Genomic DNA, 24,470 nt, shown 5'->3' on the forward strand with positions numbered 1-24,470 from the left:
GCCCATTTTTGTCACCTCTGCTGCTCTGTAATGTGTCTTTCAGGTCTGCACAGCCCAGCCCCCTCCTTCACCCTGCTTCCAGGCCTCAGAATAGAGGTAGTTATCTCCACTGCAGACTTCCTCAGAGTTGAACTGACCAGCGAGCAGAGGACACACACCCCCTTTTCTATGTCAGGGCAAAGGAAGAAATCGGGGAGCCCAGCGGTTCATTCAATCAAGTCTATCTGCTGAGCACCTAGTATGTGCCGGTCCTGCGCTGGGCACCAGGAGCATTGGGTACAAGACCAGACCCTGTCCTCAAGTCAGAAAAGGAGGAGTCCAAAGACAAGAAAATTGTGTGCTGAGTATTATGATAACGAAGTACAGAGAGCTGTTCCGTATAACAGGAAACCAGACAGGCCTAGGGGCTAGAGAAGTCGTCCCGGGAGATAAATGCCCTTGGAGCTGCGCCTTTAAGAACTGGCTAGCGCTCCCCAGGTGCACAGAGACTGCTGGGACTACCTGCCCATTGAACAGAAGAGGAGACTGAACCACCAGCGTCGGTCTACCCTGCCCGCCTCACTTAGCCAGACCAGACTGAGCGCGGTTCCGAGTCCGTAGGCCGAGCGCCCCAGCCGAGCCGCGGTGCCCACCCCCCTCCCTCCCGCGCCCGGGGCGGGGCCTCGGCCCAGGTGCGCGGCGGCCGCGGCGGAGCTTCGCGGAGGCAGGAAGTGTGTCCTCAGCGGCGGCCCGTGCAGCGCTCCCGCGAGACGCTCACCTGCGCTCCAGGTGAGCGGCGAGGGGGGGCGGGGGGAGGGGCCGAGCCGGAGGCGGCTCACCTGGCGGCACAGGTAAGCCCCGCGCGGGCCCATGGGGGCGCGAAGCACGGCGGCACTGGTGTGGAGAGACCCCCGAGGCTACGCCTGGGCGGGGGAGGGTCCCGGGGCCGGTTCCTCGGGCGCCACCCTCCCACTTCCGGGGTGCGCGGGCCGGGCCGGGGAGCGGCCCGAGCGGGAGCCCGGGCTGAGCGGGAGAGTGGGGGGCGGGGGACGCCGTCGCCCTCAGGGCTGCGCTGGCTGGGGGCGGGAGCCGTGCTGGCCCGGGGTGGCAGGGTCGGGAGAGGGCGGGGGGCCGTGCACACCCGGAGGAAAGGTGTCAGGGCGGGAGAGGGGCTGCGTCTGCCCTCGGGCGGGGGCCCCTGCAGCTGGAGAGGTTGGTGCTCGCCCCGAGGGCACTGCTGCGGTAGGAGCTGTGCTGATCCGAGGGGCAGTGCCGGGGTCTGGTTCTCCCTTGCCTCGGGAGTAGGTGCTCCCGGATGCCGGAGGCGCGAGCTGAGCCTTTGGGGCAGGAAATAGAGGGTGCGGGGATGCCGGGTGGGAGAGCAGAAGGCTGTTTCCCGAGCAGGGCTGGGGCGCCCCTCTCGGCTGGGTGTGCAAGACTAGGCTGGGTACGGGGGCGGGGCCTGTCCTGGGGACCTTGTGGGGAAGAGGATGGTACAGAGACGGACCCCTGGGTGTGTGTGTTCTCAGGGACTAGGGGAAGGGGAAGAGCATCAAGAGAAGTTTGGTGAGGGCGGGCTTAGGACCTTCTGACTCTGAGGAAGATCCCTGCAGTGACTTGGGGCGCCCAGTGTCCAAGCCCCTCCCACGAGCCAGGCACCACGCTAAGCAACCTGCACGGAATATCTCATTTAAACCTCACGGTGGCCCAGGAAGACACTGCTGTCTCCCCTTGTTAAAGAGGAGAAAACTGAGGCCCAAAGTCTTGCTCCAGGCCACAATAGGAGCCGGGCCGTCCCCTCACTCAACCAAGTGACAGGGTTCTTAGGTTTCAGGAGGTGGGGGCAGCAGCAGCTAGGGGAAGATAGAGCCTGGAAAAAATGGGCTGAGTTTGACTTCAGGAGGGTTCTGGACCTAGAGGTGTGGGGGAAACTGAGACAAGCTATTGTCCTTCCTCTAGGTCTTGCTCCCCACGTCCCTCCATCTCACCCGCATTCCAGGTATGTGGCACAAAACAAAGTACGTGGGCTCCAGAGTCTGGTAGACCACAGTACAAACCCCGTTCCCTCCCGTTCCAGCTGGGTGTCTGGGCAAGTCACTTCTGAGCTCAAGCTTCCTGATCTGTAAAGCGGAGATACAATGCTTACAGAGCATTGTGACTGTTAGGTAAAGTGAAAGTCCTCTTGGGCTGGAGCCTGTTTCTGGACCATTCACTGCTGTTTCCCCAGCATTTAGCACGGTGCTGGGCACATAGTAGGTGCTCAGTAAATATTTGGTGGGTGAATTTAATGAATAGTAGCAAATCCTTAAGCCTTGGAGGTAGAGAAGGAGTGACCCAGACCATCATCAGTAACCCTTTGATGTTTTTACAAGCCCCGGGTACCCCAGAGCTCTGTGTGGTTCAAATAGTATAGAGGCACCCAACCTCCTCATCCAAGGACTGAGCCTGGAAGACTCAGGGCTTCCTATGTGGTCCCTGCATGGGTACAGGCTTGTCCAGGGAGCTGGCAGCTGGCCACTTTGCCCCCTTCCTCCCAAGTAATAGATGGGATGAGGTAGTGGGTAAGAATCTGGGCCAGGCTGCTTGGGTACAAATAGATGTGTGGCTTGAACAACTTATTTAACCTATCTGGGCCTCTTCGTGTATAGTAATAATAACAACAACAACAACAATACCTACAAATAAGGTTGTGAGAATCGGTTTAATACAGTCACAGCACATAGAACAATGTAAGCCATCAATAACTCATTCACAAGAATGCAGACTCCTGAGATTAGGGAATTTTGTCTGTCTTATCACTGTAGCCACCACATTTAGAACAGTGTCTGGCATTCAGTATGCCCTCGCTAAATATTTGTTAATTGAGTAAATGAATGAGTCCATACTCAACCCCACATTCCTCAAACCAAGGCAACATTTTTTTGTTTTTGTTTGTTTGTTTTTTAGATTTATTTATTTGACACACAGAGAGAGATCACAAGCAGGGGGAATGGCAGAGGGAGGAGAAGACCAAGGGACCAAGAGCAGGGACCAAGGCAAAGGTTTTTAACCACTTGCCTGTCTGGATCATGAGGGACTTCCAAGTCACCTGTTACAATCTCCACGTACACACCTTTGAGGAGGGGATTTCATCCTCTTTCCCTGAGCCTGCTGCTGTCCCCACTCTGGTCAGCCCAGAGCCTAAGTCCTTCTTCTTCCTACCCAGTGGTTCTGATTCTACTCTGAGGTCACACAGAATGTGTCAGCCCCCTGCAGCACTTACTGTACCCAACCCTGTTCCGACACTGAGGCAGAAAGGAGTCAGACGCAGTCACTGCCCCTTGAGGTCATGTAGACTTCTCTTCAAACAGTGGGTTCAAGGCCGTCCCAGCTGACAGAGCCCAGCAGAAAGCTGTGGGGAGAGGGGCTCCCATCTGACTTGGGGATCTGGAGGGGCCTTGGAGAAGGAGCGCTGAATGGGGCTGAGGGGGTGGATTCAATAATTGCAGGAATAAAGAACTCCTGTATCTTACCAGCAGCAGTGGCTAACATTCCTTCCCTCCCTCCCCTTCTCTCTCGAGACACATGCACCTTCTGATTTTCTTGGGAAACTTGAGATGAGCTTGCTGACATCATGCCCCAGTGTATATATACTTCCTGAGAATAAGAACATAGTCTTACGTAACCATGGTAATCAAATTCAGGAAATTTAACATTGGCATATTACTATTAGATAATACACAGTCTACTTTTAAATTTCACCACTTATCCACATTATCCAGTTTCCCGTTTTTCCTCTTGATCCAGGATCCAATCCAGGATCACACATTGCCTTTAGTTGTCATTCCCTTAAGTCGGACTTGTCTGGTGTCTCCTCATGATTACATGCAGGTTCTGCAGTTGGGGCAGAAATACTTCTTACTGATGTAGTGTCCTTCTTAGTGCAGAGTGTCAGGAAGCACATGACGCAGTTCATCCCGTTGTTGATGATGTTAACTTCGATCATTGATGACAGTGGAGTCTGCCAGGTTTCTCGGATTTTTTAAGTTCTCCCTGGCTGCAGCAAGTAGAAGGGAATGGAGGTGGCCAGAATGGGAGCCTTGACAGTACCTGGGTGAGAGATGACCATGGCCCTGTTTAAAGAGGTGGCATTTATTTGTCCAAAGCACATTGTCTGTTAGAGCCAGAACTGGGACTAGGACACGGATACCCTAACCCCCACTCCCAGGGTCCTCACACATCACCAGTTCTAGGACCTCCAGTGCCATTAAATCGGGGATAAAAGGGTAAGGGGTCAGTGTTGCAGAAAATCCAGGTTATTGCCTAGCAAACCCCCACATGGGATCGAGGACCTTCCACATATCACTGCATAATGTTCCCTGACTCCGTCAGGCGTAGTCGTTCACTCCCATAATGCCTCACATATCCTACATGTTCCATCTTAGGAGCTTTTAAGCATCTGCTTTTCCTACAAAACCATGAGTGAATCACAAGAACAAGGTCTGTAGTTTATTCATCTTTGGTTTTACAGCACCTAACATGGGGCCGGGCTCAGTGATTATGGAATGAATGAAGTCTTCGCTCTGAGCTTGCTAGCCACCAAGTCAAGAAGGGAAAGAAGGTGTATTTTGTGGCTTGGCTTTCTTGTCTAATCAAAGGAAGCGGAAGAGTGCTTGGTGTTAAGTATTGGTAGGACAGCAAATCTGAGCCGGACTGAAACACTGATAGGGAGCTGTCACATCCCCATGACTGATTTGAAGGAAGAGGGGAAGGGAAGGTCGTAATGGTCAGACTCTGTAGCAAGTCACATGGAAAGGCATTTGTTGAGGGCCTCAGAGATTCTGTTGGGTAGGCTTACCAACAGAGGGAATAAACTGGGGGAGACCATTCCCCAGAAAGTGAGATCTCAGGAGACTTTTCTTTTCATGTGGTAAAATATACACTTCATAAAATTTACCATTTTAGTTTTTTATTACCATTTTAACCATACAGTTCGGTGGCATTAAACACATTCACATTGTCGCGTGTTGGGTAACCATCACCACCACCCATCTCCAGAACCTTTTCATCTTCCCAAAGTGGAACTGTACCCATTAAACACTAACTTCCCGTTTCCCCACTGCTCCCAGCCCCTGGTGACCACCATTTTACTTTCTGTCCTAAGAATTGGACTAGTCTAGATATTTCGTATAAGTGGGACCATACAATATGTGTCCTTTGTGTCAGGTTTATTTCACTTAGCGTAATGTCTCAAAGCTCATGTGCTGCGGCACGCATCAGAATCTCATTCCTTCTTAGGGATGAAAAATCCATTGTATGTATACATCATGTCTTTCCACCTTTTGCCTATTGCAAATAATGCTGCTGTGTGGACACTGGTATACAAATGTCTATTTCAGTCCCTGCTTTCCGTCCTTTTGGGGGTATTTACCCAGAATTGGGATTGCGGGGTCACATGGCAGTCCTGTGTAATTTTTGGAGGTGCTGCCATGCTGTCACAGCGTCCACACCATTCTCCGGGGGCTCCTCCGTCTCCATATCTCCATGCCTGTCATTTTCTGCTTTTTCAATAGTAGCCATCCCACCACATCCCTGGGTGTGAAGTCCCAGGACATTTTTTTCATTTTTTAAAATATTTATTTAAATTCAATTAATTAACATATAATGTATTATTAGTTTCAGAGGTAGAGGTCAGTGATTCATCAGTCTTATATAATACCCAGGACTTTTTTTTTTTTTAAGATTTATTTATTTATTTATTTATTTGAGAGGGAGAGAGGGGCAGACAGAGGGAGAGAGAGAATCCCAAGCTGACTCTGCACTGGGCATGGAGACCAACGCAGGAATTACTCCCAGGACCCTGAGATCATGACCTGAGCCAAAACCAAGAGTCAGACACTTAACCTACTGAGCCGCCCAGGCACCCTCTCCTGGGAAATTTTGACATGTAGGTTAGACCAGAGAGAGAATTTCTTCTTCGGGGAGGGAGGGACCCTAGGTGAGGGTTCATGGGTATAACTGCACCCTTGAACATGACTCCTTCCTGGCCTCTCCTCTACAGGTGCCTGGCTGCAAGAAACCATGCAATGAGCCATGCCCCGCCCTGGACACCCCCGCCCATCATCTGGGCCCCCACGCTTGGGACCCTGGGAGCGGCCAACAGAACTATGCCTGGAGACTTTTGATGAGCCGCCCCAACCCCCACCAAGCCGCCGCACCCGCAGGCCAGACCCCAAGGACCCTGGCCACCATGGGCCCGAGAGCCTTACCTTCATCTCCGGCTCTGCTGAGTCTGCTGCTGAGCCCCCGGCCTGTTGCCCGCTCTGGCGACCCTGGGTGTGGGACTGGTGCCGGGCCGCCTTCTGCTTCCGCCGCTGCCGGAGTTGCCTCCAGCGTTGCGGGGCCTGCATGCGGGGCTGCAGCCCCTGCTTGTCTGCTGGGGACTCCCCTGAGGGGGCTGCCGAAGCCAGCTGGGCCAAAGAACACAATGGAGTGCCCCCCAGCCCCGACCGAGCACCTCCCAGCCGGCGGGATGGCCAACGGCTCAAGTCAACCATGGGCAGCAGTTTCAGCTACCCTGACGTCAAGCTCAAAGGCATCCCTGTATATCCCTACCGCAGCGCCACCTCCCCAGCCCCTGATGCGGACTCCTGCTGCAAGGAGCCCCTGGCCGAACCCCCGCCTATGCGGCACAGCCTGCCCAGCACCCTTGCCAGCAGCCCCCGTGGCTCCGAAGAGTACTACTCCTTCCACGAGTCGGACCTGGACCTGCCCGAGATAGGAAGCGGCTCCATGTCCAGCCGAGAGATTGATGTGCTCATCTTCAAGAAGCTGACAGAGCTGTTCAGCGTACACCAGATTGACGAGCTGGCCAAGTGCACATCAGACACCGTGTTCCTGGAGAAGACCAGTAAGATCTCGGACCTCATCAGCAGCATCACCCAGGACTACCACCTGGACGAGCAGGACGCCGAGGGCCGCCTGGTTCGCGGCATCATCCGCATCAGTACCCGCAAGAGCCGAGCCCGCCCGCAGACCACGGAGGGGCGCTCCACGCGGGGAGCGGCCCCTGCTGCTGCCCCTGACAGTGGCCACGAGACCATGGTGGGCTCAGGGCTCAGCCAGGATGGTAGGTGGGGCTCCACGTGGCTGAGGGGCAGCGTGGTGGCGGCTCTGGCCAAGGGAGGGCTGCACTGGGTCTGTGGCCACTGGGGGTCCGCCCCTCAGCCAGTCCCTGCTCTCCTTTGTCCTTTTCCTCCCTTTTCTCAATCCTGTGTCCCCCAAAAGGCCCCTCTGTCCCCCGCTACCACCTGCCAGAGCTTGCCTAGCCTGGTTAACAGGACCCAGGAACCTGTATGAATTTGGACCTCGGCCCTGGCCTCACCGAAGCCCCCACCCACCCACCACTGCACAGACACAGACACACACACACACACGCACGCGCACATGCACACGCAAGTTGTCTTTGTTTTAAGCATTGCTTCTCAAGCCCAGCCCAGGGGTAGGAGCTGGGAGCTGAAGTGGGGGGTAGGGTTAAAAGGATGTGATAATGACCACTGACCCCTCCTGTTCCCTCCCTAGAACTCACAGTGCAGATCTCCCAGGAGACCACTGCAGATGCCATCGCCAGGAAGCTGAGGCCTTATGGAGCCCCAGGTTTGGTCCTGACCTGACGAGTAGAGAGGGGACTGCCCTCAGGCCCCCCTCCCCCCTGCCATGCCCCTCTCCCAGCTTCCTCCGGGGTGGGTGAGGATGGTTTCAGAAGGGGACCAGAAGCCTGAGCAGCCACAGACCCCCACCCTAGTCCTGCAAGCTGGCTTAAAAGGTTCATTTGGGAGACATTCAGGGGACTGCCCCTGAACCAGCAGGGGGCAGGTACCCAGAAGTTGCATTTAAGCCCCCCCAGTCACTGGGGAGGACAGTGAAGGGCGGAGGCCATCCACTGGTACTGAAAAGGCACCCTGCGTGCGTTCTTCTGCTGCCTTCTTGGTCTTCCTAAGCCCCCAGGAGTGGGGTCATTACCCTTTAACAGACAGCAAGGCTGGGGCTCAGAGAGGTCAAGCAGCTGAGTGGGTCACCCAGCCAGGATCAGACCAACCCAGGCTTGAGTCCCACTCGGCTCCTTCTCAGCAGGTTTCTCCCTGTCCGTGGTACCTGGATGAGCTCCTTCCCCTCTCTGAGCCTCTGCTTCCCCCTCCCTTCCCCTCAGGATACCCAGCCAGCCACGACTCATCCTTCCAGGGCACAGACACAGACTCGTCGGGAGCGCCGCTGCTCCAGGTGTACTGCTAACCTCGACCCGGCCCAGTGGCTGCGACTCCTTCTGGGAGAAGTACACCCCACATGAAGAGGGGCAGCAGGACCCCCTTTGGAGGAGGCTGGGCCACCCTGGCTCCTCCCACCTCAGCTGACTGGTTCCTGGACCATGTGCATTTCACTGGGCCATGGTGCCCACATCACCCTGGATCCCTTGCTGGCCTGACCCCTGCCTGGGTCTGTTCCTTTCCACCTGCGGTCTTCACGCAGCCTGGATCAGAGAGAGCAGACTTAGGAGTTACCTTCTGGGATTGAATCCCAGCTCTACCCCCGTAACATACACCCCATAACCAGTCATGCAAACTCTCCCCTCCCCAGGATGAGGGTGGGGGGAGAGGGTGGCAGCTCAAAGCAGCTTATCTTAAATGGACTGGGTTGGGGGCAGGCAGGGCCTCTGTCTGGAATTCTGTGGGCAGTGCCCACGCTCCACATATTCTGTTGGTTCTTAGCCGATGTTGTATATGCTAACATGACCATAGTTTCAAGTACAAAGAGAGTAGATGACTGCCTGGTCATCTCGGCTGTGACACTGCCCTTTCTGTCCCATCTGCTTGACTGATAAGCAGAGGAGACAGGATAGAGCACCCGGCTTGCCTTCGTGTTGTGGGGTCAAAGTCAGAAGGCTAAAATGAGAGCAAGAATGTCCACCTCTCAGGTTCACTGTGAGTTCCAGACAAAAAGCCAGTTTCTGTAGTTTCTGTACCTGAGAAAGGTCTGACAAGAGGTTTCTGTTGTGGAGAGGTGGTTCTAGGCAGGCCTACCTGGACTCCTGCTGCCTTGGTTCACCACCTGCAGGCTGGCCTGCTTTTGGCCACCCCTGCAGTTTCCCCAAATCCTTGTGCACGGGTTAGCCCCCACCCAGCCTCAGACTTGAAGCTCCCTCCACCTCTCCCTGGTTTTGATAGAGCACTTGGTCTACTGGGACCTTCTTGACCTTCCCAACAACCCTGGAGTGGGATCATCCTTTCGTGGACAGGGAGGCTGGGGCTCAGAGGGGTCAAGGAACTTGTCATATAGCTAGTAACTGGCTCTGGACCTGGAAGCTGGCCTCTTGGCAGTTCTGCCCCAAAGCTGGCAAGCTGACCTTGGAGCAGAAGCAGGGTCCTCCTGTTTGGACACAAGCCCAACAAGGGTTCAGAAAGATCTCACTTAGCTACTCCTCATATACAGGAGTGTCTTGTTAGTGCTCTCAGCCGCGAGGACAGAGCAGGCCCACCAGCCTGTTCTTGACTGAACAAATTAGGTGTCCAGGATCCCCACCTCCTCACCTAGAGCCCCCGTCTCACCTTTTTATTGTCCCCACAGGCCCTTTTGGCAAGTGACTACTAGACAAACTGTACTTATCCAGCTCCCCATCAGACACACAGGACGGTCCCCTTGGGGGCTGTGCCCACAAGGCCCCAGTACCAGTGAGAAAACTGGCCCCTTTCCTTCAGCTCTGCTATCTCATTCAGGTCAAGGCCGCTCCAAGACTGAGAATATCCACAGTGAGAAACTGTCTTAAGAGATGAAAATGGAATCAAGTCTAGCTGGTCTTAAATTTTGCTGAGTCATGGGCCCCTTAATATATTCTGGTCCCTGTAACCAGAAAAATTCACCTTTGCTCAGTCACACACAGACTAAAAGCTTAGTTTAATTCTTCCTTTAGGTAATGAAAAACTGCCCCACAGAGCTGTAAGGACTTCCTCTGGATCACATGGTAGAATCTGGGCTAGAAGCCGAGCCCCCAGCAGCAGCAATAAGAGAGGCCTGTCCCCCAGGGAAAGGCCAGAGGGAAGAGAAGACACAGGTGGAGTAAGTAGGTTTAATGTGTTAACAGCAGGCCAACTGGGGAAGATAAGACACCCCCCCCCCAAGGCCCCAGCCCTTCTCCCATGATGCCCTGGGACCAGTGTGCCTGAGCCAGTCCCACGCCTGCCCCAGCCCTGAGGCCCCCCAAGTCCCAGGGGAGGGTAGGAAAAGAAGGTGGATGGCTGGGGGCTCAGCCCCAAGAGTTCAGGGAAGCAAACACGGGGGCTAGTTGAATTTGGCCTTTGAAAAATCCATCTCTGGATGCTGATCCATGAACCTGGGGAGGGAAAGCAGGAAGGAGGTAAAACAGGCTGTTCCCTCTCCCAGACCCCCGATGTCAGGTCTAGTTTCTTGAGAACCCTGAGCAACTTGGAGCCAGGTCAGGCAGCAGTAGGGCCTCAGGGTCTTCCTGTAGGTGGCAATGACTTTCTACCCTGAGGTGCCTTTGCCCTCAAGATGACCTCAGAAAGTGATGAGGGTAGGCAAGCTGAGGCCATAAATCCATAAACTTGGCTGGCTCATCCTGGAAGGGGCAGGGCGACTCCTGTGTCCTGCTCAGTGACCCACTGACCCACTCACTGCTATCACCCAGGTCCAGGCCCAACATCCACCTCCCCCACACCCCCATCTCCGCATTGCTCACTTCTTCAGAATCTCCTGCTTTTTCTGCTCATCCGAGGTGGGCAGCCCCATGGACTTCTGCCTCTGGTCGTACATCATCTTTTCCACCATGCTGCGGGTCTCACTGTCCAGGTCTGACAGCTGAGGGCAGGCGGTTAACAGGGACGGGTAAGGCTCTGGGGCCACAGATACCCTCACCTCCCAGCTGAAGCCCCCCACAACCAGCCAGGGCTCACCTTGGAGTTCTCAGGGTTGATCTTCTTGGTATTGATCTCAGGGTCACTGGACACCAAGCGGCTCCACCACTCCATCTTGTTGATCTGTGAGGAGGGGAAACGCGGGGGATGGGAGGTAGCTCCCTCAGTGCCCCAGGATCCCCCCCCAACCTTTCCAGAACGCAACTCACTCCCACCCACATCCTGCACCGGGTACCCACAAAGACCCGTGCAGGGACCTAGGGTGCACATGGCCAAGGCTTCTGCCCTCCCCAGGAGCTGGGGGAAACGGAGGTGGACAGTTACAAATCAGTGTCATCGGGGCAAAAATAAAGTACAGAGGGAGCTATTCATCCAGGGTGGAGAGCGAGAAGTCAGAGCGGCACCGGGGCTGGCCCTGAGCGACACACAGTCCGCCTGATGAAAAAGCACGGCAGGGATCCCGGCTGGGAGGGAGAGCAAGTACAAGGGCACAGAGAGGTGAGGGGGAGGCAGGTAGGCGAGGACGGGCATGGGTTGCAGGGGAAGCCTTCCCTGGACCCAGGGCACCTTACAGAGCCATTTATTTACATTACATGTGTTGCTCCATCTCTCTGAGGGAGTGAGCGGAGACTTTCTGAGGGCAACTCTACATTTTGTCCACTGCTCTCTCACCAGCACTTAGAAAAATCTCTGGCACGAAGCAGGTATGTACATGTTTGCTGAACTGAATGCATGTACAAACCAAAGGAAGATGCGTTGGTACCAAAGACTTTCGATCTTGATTCCATCCCTACCTAGAGGGAGGAGCCCGGCAAATCCCTGAGTTGCCATTTTCCTGACTCTAAAATGGGACAGACCTACAGTAAAAATCTTGCGCAGATTAAACACATCTGCTAGACCCCCAGCGATGGTCCCCGAGTGAATGAGCAGACACCCTCCCTCCTTTCTCCATCAAGACGCAGGCCAGGAGGCCAGGCTTCTCGCACCTTCTCCAGATGCACCGTCACCACCTTGCCGTCCTCGATGAGCCACGAGCTCTCCTCCACCTTCACCTCGTTGTAGAGCTCCCCGTCAATGACTGCTGGCTGCCCCTTGAGCCCCACCCGGAGGTGCCGCCGATGGATGTCCACCACCACATCCTTCCCCTTCAGCCGGAAGTTCACGTGGAAAGGCAGTGCCAGCTGCACGGGGCAGGAGAAGTCAGAAGGAGCCCCAGGCTGGCTCCCTAACCTCCTAACCCCAGCCCTGGCCACTTACGTCCAGCTCTGACAAGGTCTGGGTCCAGCGGTAATTGGGCAAGTCGGCCCCATTGCCAAGGTTGGGCTTCAGTTTCCCTTTGTCTTTCTCGTCCTCCTCCTCCTCGTCCTCCTCAGCGTCCTGCTCACAGTTGGGGTGCTCAGCTACTTACCTGACAGGCACAGACTGCACCCCACTGAGCCAGGCCCGGGGCTGGCACTGGGCACACAGCCACGAGATGGAACAGACACGGTCCCTGCCCACTCCATAGCCCACTGGGAGCCAAAGGTTAAAAAATGGTCCTGATCGCTGCCTGAGAGGAGCAGCTTACCATGTGACAAAGGACACAGCTGGGGAACAGTGACAGTCAGAGATGGACCCATAGAACCTAGCTGGGGATCCAAGCTAAGGGACTTGGAAAGACAGTCCAGCACAGAACAGAAGGTCACAAGGTAGCCATGTGCAAGATTGTTCTAAGATAAAACCAGGCTGCCCCACAATCAAGTTTCTTCTGTGTCTGCAGGGCTGAGACCCTAGCGTCAGACCAGAAACTCTGGAAAGCCAAATGAGTGCCCCAAATGAGTGTTTGGAAAGCTGGACCTGAGTCAGAGGGAGGAGCCTGAGGGGCACATCCCCCAGATATACCAGAGTAGCCCACCACACAGGGCCAGGCTGGGCCCACAGACCCCAGCCCACCTGAACGATGCCTGTCCAGGCACTGCCCTCTTTGGCTCTTGGACTTTCCTACCAAGGCTTTAAGGCCAGTGGGTTGTTTTTTTTAAACCCGGTCCTGTGGTCCAATGTCTGTGAGTGGGATCCTGAAGTGTGGGGAGGACCCCCAAAGTTGAGGGAGAGGGCATGGGGGAGGCATTCCAGAGACAGAGAAAGGCTAGAAGGTCCCTGGAAGTTCCCAAGCCCTGACTAGTCTCAGGCACCCCCAGTCCATCTCACCTGCTTCCCCGGTGAGCCAAGGCTGCCATTCTTGAGCTGGGCCTCATGATTCTCTGCGTCCTTTTTCTGTGGTGAAGGGCACAGCAGTTGGCAAGTGCGTCCTCGCTGCCGGTACCAACCGGGATGGCGACAGGGGCGGGGGGGGGGGGGTCCGCTCTCACCTGGTCAATCTCCAGCTGCAGCCTCTCTGCCTCCTCATCAGTCAGCTCCTTGATCTGGGGCCCAGAGGCCTCGGACTTGGCCTCCTTGGCCAGCCTGGCTGCCCGCTCCGCTTTCTCCCGCCGCTCCGTCTCCTGCCGAGCTCTCTTCTCCCGCCGGGCCTTCTGGGCCAGCTGGTTATGGTGGTTGAAGGTCTGTGTGATGAGCTGGGGAAGGGAGAGGCGGCCATGAGGCACTGGGCCGGTGGCCAGTGTCCCAAGGCCTGGAGTCCAGCCACCTCCACGCGCTGGGCGCCTGCGCGCGGCACTGTACTCAGACCCTCACCTCCTCATCTACGAAACGGGCATCACGCCGCACACACTGATCTCAGACCTATCGTGAGAACACCTGCAAAGTACCCGGCGGGACAAACGGTGGCTATTTAAAAAGCAGTCTAGTGCCTAAAAACACGGACAGCGAAGCCAGACAAGCTGAGCTCTCACCCAGGCTGCCACACACTAGCTACCGTATTTTTGGCAAAGGACCAGCCTGGAAGCGCTTCGGAGCCCTCATCTGTGAGGACGAGTCCCTACGGTGCACAGCGAGGCTGTGCTCGGAGCCCTCCCTACAGAGCAGAGCCAGTAGAAGCCCAACTCCAGCCTCCACGCAAGCGGCCTCTCCTGAGCTCGCAGGCCTGCACTGCCCTGCTCCCGACTCATCTCTTCCTGACACGTACCCGCCTGCAGGACAGCAGAGCCGGCCTCGCCGCACCGCACGCAGAACCGCCACGTTAGCAGGGAGCCGGACAGAGCTTTCTTGAGGGAAGAGGCTAGACTCCTCTCCTCAGCCTGCAAGCTTTCACCGTCAAATCCCTCCTCTTCCACGGTGCCTCCCCAGGACGCTTCCAACCCACGTCCTGGCGCGGGCCTCCCTGCTGCCCCGGAGCCACCACAATACTGCTGTCCCTGTCACTACCCAGCCGTGTGGCCTTGGACAAGTGAATGACTCTGACACCTTTTAAGCCCTGTTTTCTCACCTGTCATGAGGATCAAACACAACAGACACTTACAGAGGCTGGCACAGTCCTCGCCACATCACAGCTGCATACGAAGTGTTAGCTTCCCAACACCCCTTGCCTGGCTGAGGCTAACCCAGTGGCAGCCGGTGAGGGGTGGGGACAAGTACATTCTCTGCTATAAAAATACAATGGGAGAGATGGCTCACCTGTTTAACCAAAAGGACTCCGAGTGTGGTTCTCCAAGCTCCCCAAGGAGCTACAGCACCAGCATCACCCAGAATTTGCGAGAAATGCTAAACTTCAGCCCCACTCCAGACCTACTGAATCAGACATTCTGGGGTGGGGCTTAGCATCCTGTATTTTTTTTTTTTAGGATTTATTTATTAATTTGAGAGAGAGAGAGAGAGAGAGAGAGAGAGAGAGAACATGCATGTGAGCAGGGGGAGAGGTGGCAGAGAGAGAGAATCCGGAAGCAGACTCCCCGCTGAGCACGGAACCCAATGCAGGGCTCCATCCCAGGACCCTGAGATCCTGACCTGAGCCGGAATCAAGAGTCGGCCAGGCCGCTTCACTGCCTAACTGAGCCACCCAGGCACCCCGGCAGTCTGTATTTTTAACAAGCCCTCCTGCCCAATTCTCAAGCAGACTGGAGAGTCACACCTAGATTAGAGTTCCCAGACTACTCTGTCTACCTGTGTGATCCTGAGGTCATCAGTCTGTGCTTCTATTTCATTATTTTCAAAAACAGTCTTGCATAAGCTGTTCTTTGCCTAGAACGTCCTTGTCCCTACCCCAGGTCACCTGGCAATCTCCTGCTTATCCTCCAGGACCAGCTCCAGTGTCTCTGGAGCTTCACCTCTTTACCTTCAGCAGGCCCCGAAACACACCCAACTCAGGAAACCCAACCGTGTCCGCCCACACACCTGGAAGAGGCCTTGCGGGGCACTCACCACATGAGCAGTGGTCAATTTACCATCTTCCAAACATCTCTGAGCCAGAGCTGGAGGGACGGAAGGGTCTGCAAGAACTGAGAGGTCTACATGGGGCTCAGGGTCACCAAAGTCACCCATGGGCTCCTAGACCTAGGTTCTGGCAAATGTCCCATGGCTGCTCATTCATTTGATGCCAATTCCTCCTGCTAGCTCGGAAATCCCAACCTCACGACACAGCGCGGCAGTTCCATACTCTACAGGGCTGAAGGGCACCAAAAGCATCCCCTAAACTAAATGGGTTAACAAAATGGGTTGTGTGTGAAAGGGAAGTGAGTCACCCGAAGGCCATTCTGCTGTCAATAGAATCAGTCATGAGACAATTACGCCAGCAGAGGCTGTTCCACCATCAGGCCTTGGTCCCAAATCCCTAATCGGGAAGACCTTGAACTCAAGTCATTTGCCAACCAGTGGCCAGGGGGAGGCGGGAGCAGGGCCCTCCTCCCTCCCAGCTCCAGTGAGTCATGTTACATCCCATTTGTCCTGTTCCTTCCTAGCTCCTGGAGGTTAGGTGAGGGCAGAGCTGAACCACCAGACACAGTCAAGGCCAATCACAGCAGCCTCTGACCCCTCCTCCCAATCTCCTCCTTCCAACTTTACCCAGCCCCAGGCAGAGACCCCTGGGAGTAGGGGGTAGCCTACTCTGTGGTGCCAACCAGCAGGCTGTCACAGACCCAAGCATCTGTCACTGGACACATCGTCGGGAACCACAGCCCAGCAGAGTGGGAAAGGGATGAGAACAGTTGCTCTAGGTCTAGAAGACAGGTCCCAGACTCGTCAGTGGGCATACCCGAACACAGGCTTTCCCTGACCTAGGCTGGGTGACTGGGCAAAGAGTGGTTCCCACCAGCCTGGCCAGGAGAGACACTGAGAGATACTTAACCTGAACATGGCAGGGGCTGGGGGGGCGGGCAGAGGGGTATAGCCCAACCCATCTCAGAGAGACCACACACTCCTGTTCTAGAATTTCACGTAAGTGAAATCATTCAATAAATACTCTTATGTGTGCGTCTTCCTTTAAAAGGCTGACCAGTACTCCATTAGCTCCGTTATACGTATATATGACACTATTTCCCCCTCCATCAGTGGATGCTCGGACAGCTTCCAGCTTTTGGCTCTCGTGCACAGCGCTGCTGTGAACACGGTGTACGAATCTCTCAAGAACCTGCTTTCAATTCTTTTGCGTGTGTACCCAGAAGTGGGATTGCTGGACCATACAGTTCTATTTTTAATTTTTGAGGAAGTGCCATGCTGTTTCCCACAGCAGCCGCACCATTTTATATTCCCATCAACAAGGCACAAATGTGCCGATTTCTCCGCACACTCGCCAACACTTGGGAGATTTCTGGTGTTTTACGGAAGCCGTCCTAATGGGTGTGAGGTGGGACTTCAACGTGGTTGGATTTGTATTTCTCTGATTAGTGACGTCGAACATCTTTTATAATAAAAAGTGTTTAAAGGGCCACAATCGGGGCGCCTGGGTGGCACAGCGGTTAAGCGCCTGCCTTCGGCTCAGGGCGTGATCCTGGCGTTATGGGATCGAGCCCCACATCGGGCTCTTCAGCTATGAGCCTGCTTCTTCCTCTCCCGCTCCCCCTGCTTGTGTTCCCTCTCTCACTGGCTGTCTCTATCTCTGTCAAATAAATAAATAAAATCTTAAAAAATAAATAAATAAATAAAGGGCCACAATCATTTACTTTTATCAGAAATAACTGAAGATTACCCTTTTTCCACATCCCTGTAAGCGATGGGATTTTTGTGGGTGTTTTCTTTTTACACTTTCATCAGTTTGTAGGAAAAAAAGGGCATCTCACTGTTTATTCTCCTGGATTTCCTAGATGACTGCTGAAGTTGGACATCTCTTAATATGCTCTTTGGATAGGCTCTTCTTGGAGCTGCCTGTTTTTCTGTTTATTCTTTTCTTGTCAATTTACAAGCTCCTGCATATTAAATTAGTCATTAAATTTTCTGTCCTCTGCAGCACTGAACATTTTTTTCTAAACCTACGGTCTTTCAGTTAACTTTGTATGTTTCTTTTGCCAGACACACACAGTTTTCAATGTTTGAAGAGGCAAAGAGCTACCTTTTCTTTTATAGCTTCCAGGTTTCTAATCTTGCAAGGCCTCTTCCACGCAAGATCATATGGTTTCCCAGCTTTCCTTACCACACTCGTCTTGGTCTGCAATTTATTTTTACATATGAGTAAAAGAGATGGTATACTTGTGGTTCTTTACAGATAACAGCCAGCTGTAGCAGCAACGACTTACTCAATCAACCATTGTCTACAGAACTAAATTACTACATCAGACACATACTGAATTCTCGTGTGCTAGACTTTGTCTGGGTTCTCTATTCTGCTTCACTGTTCCGTTCGTCTCTTCCTATGTCCATAACACACTGATTTGATCATTATGGCTTTCCTCAAATCCACAGTCCCTTATCCATAATGCCTAGCCCCCGAAGCTATAAAACTGTAAAAGCGTTTTTTGGACTTACAAGTTTGTGGCATGAAGGTATTTATAGTCTTCGTATCTCCCACTCGGTATGAATATTGATATACATTCTCTCCAGAAACACTAACGCTTCATTGCAGGACACTGCCGACTCGCAGAGCATACATTACACGCATTACGGTGTGTACAGTACATACTTGTTACATACGCACACTGTAGCAAATTTATGTAGAGTACACGCACTGTATCATCTCCTGAAATCCAAAGAATCCAAATCTCAAAACACATCAGGCCCTAAGAAGTTCAAAAAAAGGACCATGGGGGCGCCTGGGTGGCTCAGTTGGTTAAGCACCTGTCTTCAGCTCAGGTCATGATCCCAGGATCCCAGGATCGAACCCCAAATCGGGCTCAGGGAGCCTGCTTCTCCCTCTCCCTGCCACTCCTGCTGCTTGTGCTCTCTCTCCCCTTCTCTGTCAAATAAATAAAATCTTTAAAAAAAAAAAAAAAAGGGCCATGAACTTCAGGCACTTGGGTGGCTTAGCTGGTTGGATGTAGACGCTTGATTACAGCTCAGGTCACGATCTTGGGGTCATGGGATCAAGCGCACTGCATCAGGTTCCCCACTCAGCAGGGAGTCTGCTTCTCTACCTCTTCCCCTCCCTCTGTCCCTCCCCTCGTGTGCTTTCTCTCAAATAAATAATCTTAAAAAACAAAACCAAAAAAATCACCACAAACTTGTATTCTCAAATGCCAGCCACTTCACCTACATGACCTCTTTTTATCCTACAACAGCCCTGTGAGATAACGGTTAAGACCACTTTACAGGTAAGATGAAATGAGGCTCAGAGAAAAAATGATTCACCCAATGCCGCACAGTTGCGGGGGGTGGGGGGGATGGGAAGGACCGGGGACTGGGATTCCAACTCACATAGGCCTGACTCCAGAGCCCACGCTCCTAACCAGTGCACTTGAAAATGATGTCTCTGGAGCCTGTGCACAGTAGGCACTCAATATAAAAGTTACTGTGGGGGTGCCTGGCTGGCTCAGTCATTAAGCGTTTGCCTTCGACTCAGGGCGTGATCCCGGGGTCCTGGGATCGAGCCCTGTTTCGGGCTCCCCCCTCTCGCTGTCTCTCTGTCCAATAAATAAATAAAATCTTAAAAAAAAAAAAAAAAAAGTTACTGTGTTCAAATGGAGACCAGATGGGAAGGCTGGACAGGTTTCTGCCTGCCCATGGGTCTGACCAACCTCCTGGGGAAGAGCTTTGTTTCTAAGGAACAAAGAACCAAGGAACATGACAAGGTTTAAGAGGGGATCAGCAGACATCCAATATGTGGCAGCTACCATCACCCCCATACTTGTATGATACCTTTTTTTTAAAGATTTTATTTATTTATGGGGGGGGGGCAGAGGGATAGGGAGACAGAGTACGTCAAGCAGACTCCGAGCTGAGCACGGGGCCTGATATGGACTCAACCTCACAACCCTGAGAGCACGACCCAAGCCAAATGCAAGAGTTGGACACTTAACTGACTGAGCCACCCGGGCGCCCCAATACCACTTCTTTGTATCGCTCACCCCCTCCCTTCATCCAGCTATCTCTTACTCATCCTTCATACCTCCAGCACCACTGCCTCACGAAGTGTCCCTTGAGCCCCCAGCCTAGGTTAGTCCCCATTTAATGCTCCCAGAGCTTCTCCCTAACACCCATGACTTCATTTTTTAGGGGGCAGGGTCAGGGTGCTACACTGTGAGAACCATGAAAATGAAGACCACGTCTGTATTCACCTCTGTAATCCCAAAGGGTCTGGCATAATACCTACCACAAACAAAGCATTAAGTGTTCGCTCAACACTCACTGAACGAATGAAGGACTATTACAAGGCAGTCTGGCCCCCAGAAAAACAGGAGGTGCTGGTGCTAACGCAGAATATTCGAGCCAGAGGGTCAGTCAGTACGTCCACCTTCTTCCATTTCGCAGACACGTAGATTGAAAGAACCAGAGAACTAGTGGGAAATCAACCAAGCCGCACAGCTGGGCCAAGATCCCGGGACGCTCCACTCAGAGGCCAGTGCGTCTATGACGGAGTAGCCTCAGGTCATGGTGGCATGCACGCATAGAGCATTCCAGCTTGGCAGAGCCCTGAAGCCACAGAAAGCAGTTTGCAAAATGTCTCCTTCTTGTTACTACGTCTCTTTAAGTGAAAACAAATATCAAGGTCCTAAAAATCACTGTTCAGTGAGGTAACGTTTTCATGACTTACCAATCTTCAAAAATATAATTACAACCTAAGGAATCAAAAGGAAGTTCAAGGTCTCAAAGCCTGTAACACAAAATCCAATTCCCAAACCAGTGAACTTTGGGTCACAGTGTCTGAGAAGGCTGGGACTGGCTGGCTTTAAGTTTTCCTGTATTTGTTTTCTAAGCTCAATTTCTAACATTTACCCACTCTCATCTCCAGCTAGGTAATTAGATAAAACCTCCTCGATGGAAAAGGAACCAAGACGCGTGGTGTCAGGGGCGGAACGCAGTTTTACAACGGACTCTGGTTCCAACCCTGGCTCTTCTACAACTTAGCTCAGGACTTCGGACAAAGTCCCACTGCCTGGGTGGCGTAGTCGGTTAGGCATCCACTCTTGGTTTCTACCTCAGGATTGTGAGATCGAGCCCAGCGTCAGGCTCCGAGCTCAGCTTGGAGTCTGCTTAAGACTCTCGCTTTGCCTCTGCCCCTCCTCCCTGGCACATGCGTGTGCATGTGTGCACGCTCTAATTAATCATCCATCTTAAAAAAAAAAAAAAAAAGACTTTGGACAAAGTGCCAAACACTCTGAGCCAACTTCCTCATTTGCAAAATGGGAATAGTAACACCTGCCCTGCTCAAGCTGCTGAAGGATCACGGGAAACGGGCAGATAAAGCACCTGGCAAGGAGAGGGGCTTCAGTACATGAATGCTTGCTTCCTGTCCCCCAACTCTTCGCCCTTGGCATTTTACTTCTGCTGAAGGTTATTATTATGCCAAAGGAAGATCAGACGAACTTTTCTCCTGAAGAAACGCAGGTTCCAAAGGGACAGCAGGCCGCAACACTCACCTTCTCTGCCATCCCCTCTTCTCCTCCAACAAAAAAGTCTGTTTTGCGTCGAAGGAAGCTGAAGAAAGTGTTCACAAGCTGAAAGACAGAACGAGACTGAAGCTGTGGAGATGTCGCACTGGGAGCCCCTCAACTGCACAGAAATCATTTTCTAGTCCAGGAGGGAGCTTGAGACGTGACGGTTTCACCCCGAGCCTCTCACCCGAGGAGACGCCTCCCCAACAGGCCCTACCTTAGTCACTCCCCCAGGAAGCCTAACCTAACCTCATTTAGATGCCTAAGAGGCAGATTTCTCATTTCTCCTGTGTATGTGTACATGTGTTTCACATTCCTTGTGGCTCTATAAACAGCCTAAGGATATAGGAACACTCCTCTGCATCCAGGGCTTGAAACACCTAGGCCCAGCTTTCCTTCCAGATAGTAAAAAGTCCATCCAGACTGGCACTGGCTGAGTTACCAGGGCAGAGTCAAAAACAGGGGAGCAAATGAAGCCACTTCAAAGGTTAAAACCAACTAACTCTAGCTGGCATACCAAAGTCTCCAAGTGGTTAAGCACATGGGTTTGAGTTATCAGACTGATATATATTAGCTGTCATCCTGGGGAAGTTTCTTAACTCTAACACAGAAATAGCAGCAGGACCTATTTCTAGGGACCTAGTGAGGATCAAATGAGATAATGGAGGTGAGGGCCCTTAGCTGTGTCTGGCCCAGACCAAGAGACCTCCTGCCAGAGTTAACTCCTCACACGCAGGTACCATGAACTGTGGCTTATTCATGCCAATTCATGCTTGGCACGAGATCCAGCTCAGCGTACATCCTCAGTAAACGTCTGTGAATGAAAAGATCTAGTGCTGACCTAGAGTTAGCATATACAAGCCCTTTTATTTGCCCAAATGAGTGGTTCTAAGGCTGATGCTAGAACTTATCTTCATGGTTTGAGTTTCTACTTCTAGATACTTTTTTGATTCACTCACTCACTCCCAAATACAATTTGGGGTCAACAATTTAGGAGGATGGGGAGGGAACCTTTACACACATGCAAATTAATAACTCTCTTCCCACCTCCAAGGGCCTGGGAGTCCACTGGCACCTGGGTAAAAGAATGGAATGGAAAGCTCAAAGAAACTTGTTCCCAGTGAGACACAGAATCAGTAATGGACTGTGGAAAGCACACAGGCCTAAGGAATCTGGTCCTGTCTAAGCCAGGAACCTGCTGGGTGATTTTGGGCAAGTTCCTTTGGGTTTTTTTCAGAATCAGCATTCTGGAACTGATCTTGATAGGCTTTCTACTTCTGACTTTCCACACTTTTGGTCCAAAAAACCAACTCCAGAATCTATACCAGTTGGTCTATGTGTTATTGTGTGGTCAGTATGCATGAATCATGCTTTTGAAAAGCTCTTTTTAAGCTCCATCAGGGCAAGGACAGACTTCTGCTCACATCTATATACTCAGGACCCAGTCCGGTGAGTGTCTGGCACACATCACTCAACAAATAGCTGTTGAAAGAACAAACCTGATTATTGAGAATTTCTTACTATCCTTCACTTCAAGACACTACTCTCCTCACTGCTCAGAAAATAAGGGACTCGTAGCTCTGCCTCAAAGACAAAGGAACTGAGGCTTCCTGACGTGGAAATGTCCCTTGTTGGTAGGTGGTGGAAACAAATTGTAAACCCAGGCTTCCTAGTCCCCATTCAAGACCTGAAAGGACCACGTGCTAACATCACCCCGCTCCACCTCCACCCCTCCACACACATTCGTCAGCTGGGTCCAGGTCTTGGTAGATGCAAATCCCAAAGTCTGGGATGGTTCATCCAAAGAACTGCCCTTCGGGGGCGGCCATCACAGGGGAAACGAGGCCGGAAGCATGTGTGAGACTTGGGGACTCGCCACGGGCGGGGGCGGGGGGGCGCTGCGGGTTTTCCAGGGCCGCGTTCGGAGACGCACGAGTTGCTAAAAGAGAACTACTGAGCGGCGCCGGGGGCCCGGGACAGAAACGAACGGGCGGCCTGAAGTGCGGAGGGGAGGCCAGACCGGAAGCTGGGGCACGATGAGAATGGAGGGGCATCCCAAGAACCCGCGAGGCCCAGGGGTGGATCTCGGCCCCCGAAGCCAAGTAAGTGGAGTGAGCGTGGCTAGGGCCGCGCGGGTGGGCGAGCGCCGCAGAACCAGGCCAGGCCGACGCCTCGCGGGCCGTTACCTCCTGCACGCCGCCCTCGTGCTGCTGCGCCATGGCCAGCAGCATGCCGTCGAACCGCTCCTCCTCCTGCTCTCCGCCCATCGCGCCTGCCCCTAGCCACGCTCCGAGATCCCAGCTCCTCACTCCCGTCCCGCGCTCTCCCTGCTCCTTCGGGTCGCGCCCGGCCCAACGGCTCCAGTCGTCCGCCTTCCGCAGCGGAGCCGGAAACACGCACGCGCCGCACCGCCCAGGCCCGCCTTCTCGCCCTCTCTTCCCGCCTCCCTCCCGGTCCGCGACCATTGACCGCGCGACAAACAGCCCGCTTCACCGACCATTGGTCAACTCGCTGAGCCAATCGACGAGCGCGTCCAGGAGGCGGTGGGTGGAGCCGAGGGTCCCGGAGTTTGGCGTGAGTTGCTATGGTCACCAGATGCTTTGGAGCCTTCCAGAAAACGTTGAGCTACGGTCTGGCGGGGTTGGTAATTAAAAAGGGACAAACGGCGCCTCCGCCTCGAGAGTGACTTTCAGTTTGTAGAACGGTGGAGCTGAAGATGTCCTTAGTTATCTGCTCCAATGCGTCCATGAGGCAATGGAGGCCCAGAAAGAAGAAGGGGCTTGCCCAAAGGACAGCCTGCTTCCGTCATCATCACATACTCGCCAGGACCAGCTTCTTGGAATTACAAACTGCAGTCGCGCGGGCCTCGGTCTGGGAAGTGCACCGTGCTTAGTTTTAATGTTCTTTTGATGTAGTCCTGAAAATCTTAATTTTTGAACAAGAGATGACACGTTTTCCGCTGGGCTCTGCAAATTATGTAATGGTTGCTGTATTCGACCTTCACTCCTGTTAATGTGGGAAACATGTCCCAGCCATCTAAGGCCAGCCTCTCCACTTTTGCAGTGAATTTCATCATCTTAGTCTTTTTGGGGATTCTACCCTTGTTATTACACTTTTTTTTTTTTTTATCTCCTGCATCACAAATTTCTTCTGGATCATTCCCTTCAACTTACAAACATGCTCTAATGTCACTTATTTTTTACTATTCTGTGACCCCCTTTTCTCCTACCACCCCAATTTTCAGTTCTCATTTTCAACAAAAGTTGAAAAGATTGCTATACTTGTCTCTTCCCTTTGTTATCTTCCATCTTTCCTCAATTTATTCTAATTAGTCTTTTCTTAAAAGACTCTAGCCAAGGGTACAATGACCTTGTGTTGCCAAAGCCCATGGACCACTCTTATCTTCCTCAACTTCTCAACTGTATTTGACAGAGTTTGCCCCTTCTTCTAGAAACACTTTTATTGGGGCACCTGGGTGGCTCAGTTGGTTAAGCATCTTGGCTTGGGCTCAGGTCATGATCCCAGGGTCCTGGGATTGAGCCCTGTGTCAGGCTCTCTGCTCATCGGGAAGCTTGCTTCTTCCTCCCCCTCTGCCTGGTTCTCCCCCTCCCTCTCCCTCTGCCCACTGCTGCCCCTGCTTGTGAGCTCTCTCTCTCTCTCTCTCTCTCTCTCTAATAAACAAAATCTTGGAAAAAAA

General features: G+C 53.1%; 2 protein-coding genes across 4 annotated transcripts; one reads left to right on the top strand and one right to left on the bottom strand.

The window, feature by feature from the left end:
* Positions 1 to 675: 675 nt before the first annotated feature.
* On the top strand, positions 676 to 10,143 carry KDF1 (keratinocyte differentiation factor 1). Of its 3 annotated transcripts, none has more exons than XM_087858676.1 (4): positions 676 to 768; positions 6,020 to 7,087; positions 7,540 to 7,614; positions 8,168 to 10,143. In XM_087858676.1, the coding sequence occupies exons 2-4, from the start codon at positions 6,052 to 6,054 to the stop codon at positions 8,248 to 8,250; spliced, it is 1,194 nt and encodes a 397-aa protein (XP_087714802.1). In that variant the 5' UTR covers positions 676 to 768; positions 6,020 to 6,051; the 3' UTR covers positions 8,251 to 10,143. The 3 variants fall into 3 exon arrangements, with proteins under 3 accessions (XP_087714802.1, XP_087714801.1, XP_087714803.1); XM_087858675.1 differs by lacking the exon at positions 676 to 768 and adding an exon at positions 769 to 830; XM_087858677.1 differs by lacking the exon at positions 676 to 768 and adding an exon at positions 1,480 to 1,978.
* On the bottom strand, positions 9,890 to 23,163 carry NUDC (nuclear distribution C, dynein complex regulator). The gene is made up of 9 exons (XM_045782314.1): positions 22,960 to 23,163; positions 20,759 to 20,836; positions 13,232 to 13,435; positions 13,071 to 13,136; positions 12,141 to 12,260; positions 11,870 to 12,064; positions 10,923 to 11,006; positions 10,709 to 10,827; positions 9,890 to 10,342 (listed from the first exon to the last, which is right to left on the bottom strand). Exons 1-9 carry the CDS (start codon positions 23,038 to 23,040, stop codon positions 10,291 to 10,293), a joined length of 999 nt encoding a protein of 332 aa, XP_045638270.1. The 5' UTR covers positions 23,041 to 23,163; the 3' UTR covers positions 9,890 to 10,290.
* Between the last annotated feature and the right edge of the window lie 1,307 nt (positions 23,164 to 24,470).

This window comes from Ursus americanus, chromosome 33 (genome assembly GCF_024610735.1).
Source record: "Ursus americanus isolate L20-20 chromosome 33, mUrsAme1.1.p, whole genome shotgun sequence".
In the NCBI taxonomy this organism is placed as follows: domain Eukaryota; kingdom Metazoa; phylum Chordata; class Mammalia; order Carnivora; family Ursidae; genus Ursus; species Ursus americanus.

What these genes read in the sequence shown, in the direction of transcription:
- NUDC (XM_045782314.1), bottom strand. Translation starts at nt 23,040, where the DNA reads ATGGGCGGAGAGCAGGAGGAGGAGCGGTTCGACGGCATGCTGCTGGCC. An exon ending in ACGAGGGCGGCGTGCAGGAG is followed by an intron (nt 20,837 to 22,959) that starts GTAACGGCCCGC and finishes TCTGTCTTTCAG; the next exon opens with CTTGTGAACACTTTCTTCAG. An exon ending in AAGAGGGGATGGCAGAGAAG is followed by an intron (nt 13,436 to 20,758) that starts GTGAGTGTTGCG and finishes TCCCTTCCCCAG; the next exon opens with CTCATCACACAGACCTTCAA.
- KDF1 (XM_087858676.1), top strand. Translation starts at nt 6,052, where the DNA reads ATGCCCCGCCCTGGACACCCCCGCCCATCATCTGGGCCCCCACGCTTG. An exon ending in CTCAGGGCTCAGCCAGGATG is followed by an intron (nt 7,088 to 7,539) that starts GTAGGTGGGGCT and finishes TTCCCTCCCTAG; the next exon opens with AACTCACAGTGCAGATCTCC. An exon ending in GAGGCCTTATGGAGCCCCAG is followed by an intron (nt 7,615 to 8,167) that starts GTTTGGTCCTGA and finishes CCTTCCCCTCAG; the next exon opens with GATACCCAGCCAGCCACGAC.